This window comes from Osmerus eperlanus, chromosome 4 (genome assembly GCF_963692335.1).
Source record: "Osmerus eperlanus chromosome 4, fOsmEpe2.1, whole genome shotgun sequence".
NCBI classification, from domain to species: Eukaryota; Metazoa; Chordata; class Actinopteri; order Osmeriformes; family Osmeridae; genus Osmerus; species Osmerus eperlanus.
Window position 1 is genome coordinate 6,200,310 of NC_085021.1, and position 11,845 is coordinate 6,212,154.

Consider the following 11,845-nt stretch of genomic DNA (forward strand, 5'->3'; position numbering starts at 1 on the left):
TAGAAGTACAGTCTCAAGGTGAATCCAGGTGAGCTAGTTGGTTGAGAGGTGAAAGGTCATACCTGATTTTAAGGTTAACTAGTCAGGGCTGAGAGGTTAAAGGTCATACCTGATGTTAAGGTTAACTAGTCAGGGCTGAGAGGTGAAAGGTCATACCTGATGTTAAGGTTAACTAGTCAGGACTGAGGGGTGAAAGGTCATACCCTATATTAAGGTTAACTAGTCAGGACTGAGGGTGAAAGGTCATACCCTATGTTAAGGTTAACTAGTCAGGACTGAATGGTGAAAGGTCATACCTGATGTTAAGGTTAACTAGTCAGGACTGAGGGGTGAAAGGTCATACCTGATGTTAAGGTTAACTAGTCAGGACTGAGGGGTGAGAGGTCGTACCTGATGTTGCGTCTCATGTGTGCAGGTTTAGACGATCTCTTCTTGGAGCTGGCCAGGGAGCGGGAGGTGCTCTGGCTGGCGTGTCGGGATGGGGGCCTGGAGAGGGTCCGGGAGGGCGTCTCCCCACCCGAAGGAGAGGTAGAAGGGGGGGTACACTGCCATCCTGCTGAGTCTCCCCTTTGCGCCTCGGTCTCTGAACTCAAGGGGCCACTATGGGGCTGGTCTGTAGAGAGACAGGAAGAGAGAGGGAGGGGAGAGGGCGTTACAATGTCCAACACAAACAGCATGACTTAGCATTTGTTAGTTGTGCTTGTTCCTTCCTGGTCATCTTAGTACACAGTCTGTGGAGGGATGAATATTGACAGCGGCGAATACAACAAAGAGATTGACAAAAAAAAACAACTGCTGAATTGAGAGCTCCAGCTAATCAGTAGCGCGCGTGTGTGTGTCTTTGACACCGTCTGGCCCTGCTTGCCAGGGACACAGTGAACCACATCTGAGAGCTTACATAAGAGCTGGGTCATAAATATGGAGAACTTATGAAACCTGGAGAGAAGAGGAGGCGGAAAGGACAAGAGGAGAGGAGCGGAGAGGAGAAGAAAAGAGAGAAGAGGTGTTTTTATCCATTTTGAAATTGAATTTAAAAGGACAAGAACTAATAACCTAAGAGGTTGTGAACCGGCAGTTTCTCTCCAGACTGTATCACCCCTTCTGCTTGAACAGCCGTCAAATGTCATGCTCCACCCCCTTCCTTCTCTCTCTCCCTCCTCCCTCTCCCTAATCTTTGTATCTACCCCCCCCCTCTCTCTCTCTCTCTCTCTCTCTCTCTTCTCTCTCTCTCTCTCTCTTCTCTCTCTCTCTCTCTCTCTCTCTCTCTCTCTCCCTCTCTCCCTCCCTCTGCCTTGTTAGGAATGTTCCATACAGCACTTGGCCTTGTCTGACCCCTGGCTGGTGCTCACATAGATGACAGCAGTCTATACATGGCGTTCTACAGAGGCTCCCCTGTATAAGACCCAACCAAACCGTACATATCCTGTACACACCACTGTACTGTGGTATGTCTGATCTAGGGCACTAGCAGATTCCCAGCTTGCCTCTCTGTCTCTGTCTCTGTCTCTGTCTCTGTCTCTGTCTCTGTCTCTGTCTCTGTCTCTCTCTCTCTCTCTCTCTCTCTTCTCTCTCTCTCTCCTCTCTCTCTCTCTCTCTCTCTCTCTCTCTCTCTCCCCTTCCATTCAATATCTCCCCCTCTCTCCATCTCTGGAGTTAAGAGAAGAAAAGAGATACGTTTACAGGTTTGGTTTTGATGAAGTTCCACTATAAGGACAATGGGAAGCAGAACACACACTTTTGGCCAGGGTTACACCCCCCCCGCCCTCCTCCCCGCACTAACACACTACCTTGAAGTTGCATAACGATTCTCGAAATACAAAGTGCCTTTCAATCATACACACCCAGCTTGGAACAGGACGCACTCATATACAGAGAGAAGAGAGGAGAGGGAGGGAAACAGAGAGGGAGAGAGAGAGGAGAGAGAGAGAGGAGGGGGAGAGAGAGAGAGAGAGAGAGAGAGGGAGAGAGTGAGCGAGAGAGGAGGGAGGGAGGGGACAGAGGGAGAAAGACAGCCGAAGGGACTAAAAGATAATTTCCCAAGAGATGCGTGCAGTTCGGGGAGAGGAGTGAGCTGGGTACAAACAGCCAGTCCTGGGAGGATACTGTTACTTTAGGACTAACCACCGGTGTCCTCCTTCTCACAGCCACGCAGGCACACACACACACACACACACACACACACACACACACATGAACACACACACGCACACCCGCTATGAGGACACAGTCAACAACCACCTTAGAGGTGGTGGGGATGGTGATGACACGTCAGTGAGACGGACTGATCAGACAGGTGTCTGATCAGGTGGTGTCTGGTCGTCAGTTCTCGCTTATCAATGTCATTTAGGGAGGGAAAATGTGTCAATATATATATATATATATATATATATATATATATATATATATACACACACACACACACACAGACTGCTCCTCCAGACAGTTGAGACAGGTTACACAATCCTCAGTTTATATAACACAGAAAGGCCTCGATTCTCCACACAGGACCCAGGAAACCAAAACCCAAATGAATCACACTAAACAAATCACCACACACACACACACACACACGCACGCAAAACATCTTGCCAAGAGGACCGGGTGCCGTGGTAACGATAAGCGTGTCAGCGGTCCAATGATAATAGCCACTCAGATAATAAGGGTGGTACCTTGAGACACACACACGTTATATAAGGGCTACCCAGAAAATACTACAGGGATTTGGATGAAACCCGCCTTATCACCCCTCAAATTGACTGACATTCGCTTCAACAATGACATTACAGACACGGATACCTGACATTGAAGACTAGTAGATAACAGAGAGGTCTGGTCCGGAACAGGCAGTAAAACCAGATCGTAAAGAAAGAATGTAACCTGAACTGGCTGGGAGGCTGGCTTTCTGTGTGTCAGTAAGACATCAGTGATCCCTAAATTCTGTACGTTTTGTGGATATAATCCTGCCTTGATGAATCACTTGACACATGGAACCCAGACAGAAAACAGAACCAGTCTGAACACTGTCTCAGGGGAAAGAGACGAATCCCTGTCGTTCAGTAACACACTGTCCTCTCCCAGCTCTTTGAATAACTGAGCATTGCCTGGGGTCCCCCCCTCTGCTGCGGTTGGGGGGGCTGCACCGGGGTCTACCTTAAAATGAGTCAAAGAACACACAGAGGAGGCATTGTGCCTGGGGAGGCATGGGTTGTGGCAGGGGTGTCTGTGTCCACAGCTTTGACACACACATACACAAGCACACACACATGCTCTCACACACACACACACATACTTTTTTACTGTATGCACTCACTCCCTCCCTCTCTCTCTCTCTCTCTCTCTCTCTCTCTCTCTCTCTCTCTCTCTCTCTCTCTCTCTCTCTCTCTCTCTCTCTCTCTCTCTCCTCTCTCTCTCTCTCTCTCTCTCTCTCTCTCTCTCTCTCTCTCTCTCTCCCTCCCTCCCTCCCTCCTTCCCTCTTCCACTCTCCCTCTCTCATTCCCTCCCTCATTTTCCAGACAGGTCCTATGTTGTGGGGGGCTCTAGTATTGGGAACATGTTTGTGTGTCTGTGTGTCTGTGTGTGCGTGAATGAGCATGGGGTTGGCCTTGAGAAGCCACAAGGTTACGTAACCATGTAACCATGGGTACAGTGTGTTTACGTAACAGCGCTTTATTGCCCGGCGAGCGTCACAGAGCCAGGCCCGTGGTGGTGGTGTGGGGGGCTGTAACTCCTCTGCGTGGGTGTGTGTTTAGGGGGGGAGGGGGGTACAGTAAGTGAGCCCTGGAGACCTGCCCTAAGTTGCTGTGATGCAGGGGGGGAGGAAGAGGAAGTGATGTCAGAGCATCTAGGTCATTCAGTTCCTCTACTGGTGCCAGCTGGGCCGTCACACTGGGGGGGCTGGGTGCCACTCAGCCCCCGCACCAGACCGCTAGCAGGCTAACACCTAGGGAGCACAATGGCTAGGAGGGAGGAGGGAACGAGGGAGGAGGGAATGAGGGAGGAGGGAATGAGGGAGGAGGGAGGGAGCAGATAGCTGAAGCAGTGATCACCAGTAAGTGGTTCTTGAACACTAAGACCCGCAGATTTTTCACAAAAATGCTCTTTTATACTGAAAAAGAAATATAGAAGACCAAAAAAAGATAAGACTATTTTCAAGTAAAGAATCTTGGATGACTTTTTGCCCAGTAATGCCTTCATGCCTTATAATAAAGGCACCTCAAACTGGACAAATTCATTCCCATTCCTGCCTTTAAAGAAACCATTTCACACATCCTCACTGAACCCTGTAAATGCTTTCTCACCTTTTAACCCCAGTATCTTGTTGTCTACTCATCCCCATAGTTTGTCTTTTGTCTGTTGCCAACTGCCTAGTTTTGTCCTCCTGTTGTACTGATGTTGCCTGCTTTGTTTTCTCCTGCCTGTATCCTTTGTTCATACCTGCCAGTGTCAGTCTGTGTCTTGATTGCGGTTGTTGTAAATAATGTGTCTTGCTTTGTGCTTTTAATTTTTTTTTATCCCCCCGACTCCCTATGTTATTAATGCCCTGCTTTGTTTAACCTGCTTGTTTTTGTTGTTGTTGCTTTGTGTTGGCTGTGCACTCTGTAAACACACACTTGTATGCTGGATTGAGCGTAATCTGTTTGAGAGAGAGAGAGAGAGAGAGAGAGAGAGAGAGAGAGAGAGAGAGAGAGAGAGAGAGAGAGAGAGAGAGAGAGAGAGAGAGAGAGAGAGAGAGAGAGACAGAGAGACAGAGAGACAGAGAGAGACAGAGACAGAGACAGAGACAGAGACAGAGAGAGAGGCAAGCTGGGAATCTGCTAGTGCCCTAGATCAGACATACCACAGTACAGTGGTGTGTACAGGGATATGTACGGTTTGGTTGGGTCTTATACAGGGGAGCCTCTGTAGAACGCCATGTATGGCGTGCACTGACTGTGCACCTGCCTCGGAGGGCTTTCCTCTCTGGTTCTGTGGGTCAGAGAACACGTGATCCAGAGAGAGAGAGAGAGAGAGAGAGAGAGAGAGAGAGAGAGAGAGACAGAGAGAGAGAGAGAGAGAGAGAGAGAGAGAGAGAGAGAGAGAGAGAGTGAAAGACAGAGAGAGATAGAGAGAGGGGAGAAGGGTAGAGTGATGGGTAGAAAAAGTGACAAAGGGGCAACAGGGAGAGAAGGGGGAGGGAGCAACAGAGCGACAAATGGGGAGGGAGAGGGAGAGAACTAACAACGTGGAGAAGGTGAAAGATTGAGAAGACACAGTCTACGTCCTGTAGTTTCATAATCAAGACAGAATACAATATGCAGGACTGACTAAAAATGACACCTAAGAAACACACATTGCCTCCTCGGTGGACTTGCGGTGCGTCACAAAACAGACCAAATGTATACATTCCCTCTATTCATCCACCCATTCACCTCAGCACCCCCAAAAGCACCCCCTATCCAGGGAGAAAACAAAGCCTTGTGTTCGTGTTGCATAAGTCTATACCTCCCCACACACACACACACACACACACACACACACACACACACACACACACACACACACACACACACACACACACACACACACACACACCCTCCCCCCACTCCAACTGTCAGTCAATCGGCTCTGGATCTGTCTTCAGCTCCGCAGCGATGGCTCCGTTCAGACCTGGCAGTCAGGCGTTCGTCAGGAGAGGGGCAGGTCGCTCTCTTCACTGTCACTCCTCTCTAGTGGGTCTGACCCAATACCTCACATCCCACTCACCCAGCAGTACCTCCCACCTCCAAACACGCACACACACAAAATCTCTCGCATGCGCACTCATTTTGGCTACTGATTCATTTTTAGGGGGTCAACGAGGCTCCATAGAATCAGTAATAAGGTCAATAGGAGTACTGTCTCTCTCTCTGTCAAACACATTTCCTGTGGTTAATAGCACAATAAGATGACCCAATTTCTGACTATCCCCTTACCCCCTGGTGTCTCACACACACACACACACACACACACACACACACACACAGACAGACACACACACAGGCCACCAGTGCAATGAGGCTGGACTCAGGCAGGGGGACGCTTACATAACAGCAGCCTCTAGCTGTTATACAACCAGCGTGTTCACAAGAACCGTACGTCCAGTCCAAACACATACTTACATTATGAGAGTGTGTGTGAGTGTGCGTCTGACTGGGTGTTTGTTTTACCAATATCCACCTCATCTGGAACAGTGTGTTTGTTTCATAGTTGCTTCTATTTCTAGGAAACCGAGCTAGACAGAGACACAGATAGACAGACAGACAGACAGACAGACAGAAAGACTGGCTGACAGACAGACAGACAGACAGATGGGGGAGAGGAGTGTGAGGGGGGCGATGGGGTCGTGGGGTGGACAGACAGACAGGCAGCCAGGCAGCCAGACCAGGGTCAGGTACAGGATTAGTAAAACATTCTTCGAAATACATGGACCCCCACTGTGCACTCTGCAGTGGGATAACCTGGGCCTGTTACTGGGTCTGTTACTGAGCTACGATCTGTTCCTGGGTCTGTTACTGCGCTAAGGTCTGTTCCTGGGTCTGTTACTGCGCTAAGGTCTGTTCCTGGGTCTGTTACTGGGCTACGATCTGTTCCTGGGTCTGTTACTGCGCTAAGGTCTGTTCCTGGGTCTGTTACTGCGCTAAGGTCTGTTCCTGGGTCTGTTACTGGGCTACGATCTGTTCCTGGGTCTGTTACTGCGCTAAGGTCTGTTCCTGGGTCTGTTACTGCGCTAAGGTCTGTTCCTGGGTCTGTTACTGCGCTAAGGTCTGTTCCTGGGTCTGTTACTGGGCTACGATCTGTTCCTGGGTCTGTTACTGCGCTAAGGTCTGTTCCTGGGCCTGTTACTGGGTCTGTTACTGAGCTACGATCTGTTCCTGGGTCTGTTACTGCGCTAAGGTCTGTTCCTGGGTCTGTTACTGCGCTAAGGTCTGTTCCTGGGTCTGTTACTGGGCTACGATCTGTTCCTGGGTCTGTTACTGCGCTAAGGTCTGTTCCTGGGTCTGTTACTGCGCTAAGGTCTGTTCCTGGGTCTGTTACTGGGCTACGATCTGTTCCTGGGTCTGTTACTGCGCTAAGGTCTGTTCCTGGGTCTGTTACTGCGCTAAGGTCTGTTCCTGGGTCTGTTACTGGGCTACGATCTGTTCCTGGGTCTGTTACTGCGCTAAGGTCTGTTCCTGGGTCTGTTACTGCGCTAAGGTCTGTTACTGGGTCTGTTACTGAGCTACGATCTGTTCCTGGGTCTGTTACTGCGCTAAGGTCTGTTCCTGGGTCTGTTACTGCGCTAAGGTCTGTTCCTGGGTCTGTTACTGCGCTAAGGTCTGTTCCTGGGTCTGTTATTGCGCTAAGGTCTGTTACTGAGTCTGTTACTGTGCTACGGTCTGTTATTGGGTCTGTTACTGCGCTAAGGTCTGTTACTGAGTCTGTTACTGTGCTACGGTCAGTTACTGGGTCTGTTACTGCGCTAAGGTCTGTTCCTGGGTCTGTTACTGGGTCTGCTGGACTGCTAGCCTCTGTGTGTTCCTGTGGTTGATCCAGCGTTGTGAAAGCATCCCCTGTGCTGTGCGGGAGCCAGGCAGGGAGAGCTCACTAGGCCAGTGTGTCACAGACTGAGGCAGGCGCGCTGCCCTCAACCATCGTAACCCTGTTGTGTAACCTGGAGCAGCGGACTGACTCCAGACACACACACACACACACAGGATTTAGCAAACACTCCACATATTGTTTCAGTCATGTGAACTTCCCTTTGGTCATGGGTGAAAGAGAAGAATAAGCTCCATGGACTTCTACACACACACACTTCATCTTCAGCTAAGCCTGTGGAGAGATGCTGTACCGGGGTCTCACTGTGCCGGGAGACGAGGTCGGAGGTGTCAGTGGTCTTGTGATGCAGGCGTGGTGGGGGCCGGCCTGTGCCAACATCATACCACTCTCATTAGGTCAATCCTCGTTGCTGGGGGCTCATGTTCCCTGTTCTACTGGTGCAGAGCGCTCACTATCACCTCCCTACCAACACTTGTGTGTAGAACAGTACGGACTGGACCCGATAACGTCAGAGGGGGAATTCAAGGTTTGGTGTTTCAGAGAGTCGTCTGGACAAGCAGCCAACCATGTTCTCTGACAGTCTCCTCCTCCAGGTCAATTCAACCGTCAGGCGTGGAGTGTGGAGATGAAATCTGAGGTTTCAAGTTTCTTTCTACCTCAAACTGCTTGTGTAATCTACTAGTACAGGCACAGCGTGTTCATAGCACAGACATGTGTAAGGTCACGAGGAGAAAGCAGTTCATCATCATCAACAATCGCCATCTTCCTCACCACCACCATCTTCATCACCACCACCACCATCTTCCTCACCACCATCATCATCACCGCAGCGTTTATGAAAGCATCGTCAGCACGTGCTCTAACGGGGCTGGTTGTCACGGAAACCAAATAGCTGGTTCCTATTTGATGATCTGGCTGAACCCCGAGAGAGCCTCAATACTACTGGGTCTTAATCCGGCCAGAATCAACCAACCAGCACAGAATCTGCTTTAGGTAACCGTAGGAATAGCCAATCAGAGAGCCACATCAAACAGAACCCATATCAGGGGTCGGCTGAACGGTGAGCGGAGGAATGAAAGAGAGAAAGAATGATTGACAGGGAGGTTGAAAGAGAGACCTGTGGTGTGTGTGAGAGAGGGGAAAGGATGAAAGAAAACGAGAGAAAGAATAAGGGAGAGCGATGAATGAGGAAAGGGGGTCTCTATGAATACATAATTAGGCAGGGCAGAGCCTTACACAACCTGTTAAGTAACCATGACAAAGACCACAGCGGAGGAGCTACAGGTACAAACTAAACCACAACTGTAGGTAACATGCATGACAACTTCCTGTTTTTTTTTCATAACAAAATATCCTTTTTTTAACAAAATGTTCAGTCTCCATCTCTGGCCCTTCCACAGTGACCCTGTGCCCTGTTCAGAGACCAGGGGTGACCCCGGGGTCAGAGTTCATACACTTACCTCCAAATGTTTCCGTCTCATCCAACAGTAACATGTTTACGGCTGGGTTCGTGTGGGAGCTGGATAAAGGGTGGGTCGGTGTCTGTGATGGTCCCTCACCTACCCTGCTTTCTCTCTCTCTCTCTGTCCTAATGCAGAAGATCCGTCCGGTTTCTACTTCCAAACTCTCTCTCCTCTTTCAGTCTCTCTCGCTCACTTTTTCTCTCTGTCTCTCTCTATCAGATAGAAACTCACTCCTTCTCTGTCTGGCTCTCCGACTATCTTAGTAACTCAACTTAGGACTGGCTGGCTGACTGCCTAGCTGGCTGTCTGTGTGTAATCTGCTGCCTGTTGGTTGCTCTGCTGTGCGGTTCTGAATGCAGTCAGCCCAGCGCCACCAGGAAGCAACTGAATACTCCTTACATAAGCTTGAGCTGGGGCCCCGCAAGGGGGGCTTTAGATACACACAAACAGGTCTACCCTCCACTTGTCTTTTGTAACGCACACCAACACACGCACTACATTCAGGGCTGCATGCTCACTGGCTGAGGTAACTTTCGCAATCATTTTCATGTGGATGTATAAATGTACATTTTCTCGCACCAGAAACCAGGAATGTAAGCCAATCAGTTTACAGGGTAAACTGATTGGCTTACAGTATAGGAGGGTGCCCTCCTATACTGTACAGGCGTCCATGTGTAGGTCCTCTTGCCTGGCCAGGGAGTTATTCCATTTAGGTGTTTGAGGTCAGTGGCAGCATGACACGCTGTGTTTCTCCTCTCTCTGTCTGACATGAGCAGAGCTCAAGAGGCCATGGGGACAATTATAAAACAATGGGTCGCTGAAAGCAGCCTTTCCTCTGCTGCCTGTCGGGAGCATCCCCAGCCCTGACACCTCCCCTATCCAAACTGACACCACTGTCAGTGTGATGTCAGCAGGCCCCTCCCCCTCCAGCAAGGCTGTCTTAGGTAACAAGGGCAGGAGAGTTCAAGGAACTAGGGGAATGAAGGACTCCAACATTTGGGAGGACAAAAATGTGAGAAAAATATGGAAAAACACAGAAAGACATAGAGAGAAAGAGAGAGAGTGGGAGAGAGATGGAGAGAAAGAGAGATGGAGAGAGAGAGATATGGAGATGGCGAGAGACAGAGAGAACCAAGAGGAAGGGTCCCTCAAATGAACTTTTCTAGGAGCATTCTACAAAAATACATGACATTAGCCTACTTGTGTCAGCAGCACAGACACACACAGCCAGCAAATGGATCACACACACACAACGGCATGGAGGAACTGGCAACCACTTTCTGAAACATAGAGACCACACACACACACACACATGTGCACAAACACAACCACACACACACAGACACACACACCACTGGTGTATCCTAACATAACACATAACCCTGGTTCAACCTGCTTTCCCCACTGTCAACTTTGCCACACTACCACACTTCTGTGCAGCTCTCTCTAGACACGCCTTCCTGTTCCTCTTCAAGATCCCATTTCTCTGTTTACATAAGAGGCTCCGGCCAATCGAAAGACAGAACAGTCACAGAACCACCGGTAAACAACCCCCCCCCCCCCCCCAACAGCCTGGAGGAAACGGCTCTTCGACCACAAAACGCACAGCCAGAGAGACAGGAAATGAACGCGATTATAAAATCAATGCGGTCTCGATGTGGCTAAAGTCCCTTTCTGTGTAGCGTGGGCGCTCAGAGTGCTGTGGTCACAGGAGGAGATAGGCGTGAGTGGCACATCTAGGAAATGAGAAGGAACTTGTTAGCATTGACGGCAAACCTAAATGCATAGAGTTACGCGGTGACAGGTGCAAAATGTGTATGGTTTGAATGTTATTTTGCATATTTCATTTATTATTTCTAGCACTGAAATGAAATGACATGTTCGACCACTGCAGCCGTACTTTCGGTGTCTAAGTAAACCCACGAGGGTTGGGCACTTTGTGGGTAGGACACAAAAATAAAATAATCAATCACAATCAATCGAAACAAGTCGCCATGAATCCATGTGTATTAACCAAATATGCTTGAATTGCAGTTATTTGACTCTATGGGAGCAAGAATGGTCGAAACTAAAGTTGAAATCAATGAATCAATTACAAGGCAAACATCTTACAAAAACAAGGCTTTACATTTGACCTACTTCACCGTGATTATTGTGAATCGGTGAGAGAAAGAGAGACATGGAACGAAGAAGAGAGCAATGAGGAAGAGAAGAAAGGGAAAACACTGGTCCACGTTCCTTTTCATACCCAACCACCATCTGTAGGGAACAACCAATCAGACCACATCTGGACCCTTCCCTCATCAGCATGTACGTATGACTACCTATGCAACAGGAGGTCACACAATGAGAAGCAAAGACTTCAAGCAGCAACGTTGGAGCAGGGGGTCTCCCAGCCAACAGCGGGGGAGATGTCCGACGAATAAACAAACCTAATCTGTACCTGGTCCAGGCCCCAGGCAAGTCCTGCTCTCCAGTTACAACTTCACCAGCTTTCATGAAACGAAATAACAAACAGGCTGGCAGCGAAAACCACGGTGAAACTTTCCTTCCTCCCTGACCTTATCGGTGAGTTTAGAAGTGTTCAGAAACCAGCGATAGTCCTAGTTAGCTATCTTCCCCCTCCTCCTCCTCCTTCTCCAATGTGGCACTGAGCAGCTTGATGCTGACGAAAGATGTGACTAATCATGCTTATGAAAGACCCACAAGCAGAGCTGTTTACATGTCGAACCTGGAACCCGACCATGTACAGAACTCACAGTGTGTTCTCACACACGCGCACACGTGAGATCGTTACACGTGCACACAGAAACAAATCAACACAC

The 11,845-nt window shown here is 49.2% G+C and overlaps 1 protein-coding gene across 1 annotated transcript in view; it reads right to left on the reverse strand.

Annotated features, from left to right (window-relative positions):
- LOC134018437 (helicase ARIP4-like) overlaps positions 1-9,440 on the reverse strand; it is a 20,925-nt gene extending 11,485 nt beyond the window's left edge. Inside the window, 2 exon segments of the mRNA XM_062458367.1 lie at positions 391-613; positions 9,018-9,440. Of these exon segments, the coding sequence (XP_062314351.1) occupies positions 391-613; positions 9,018-9,051 (257 nt within the window). The 5' untranslated portion in view covers positions 9,052-9,440.
- Positions 9,441-11,845: the final 2,405 nt, after the last annotated feature.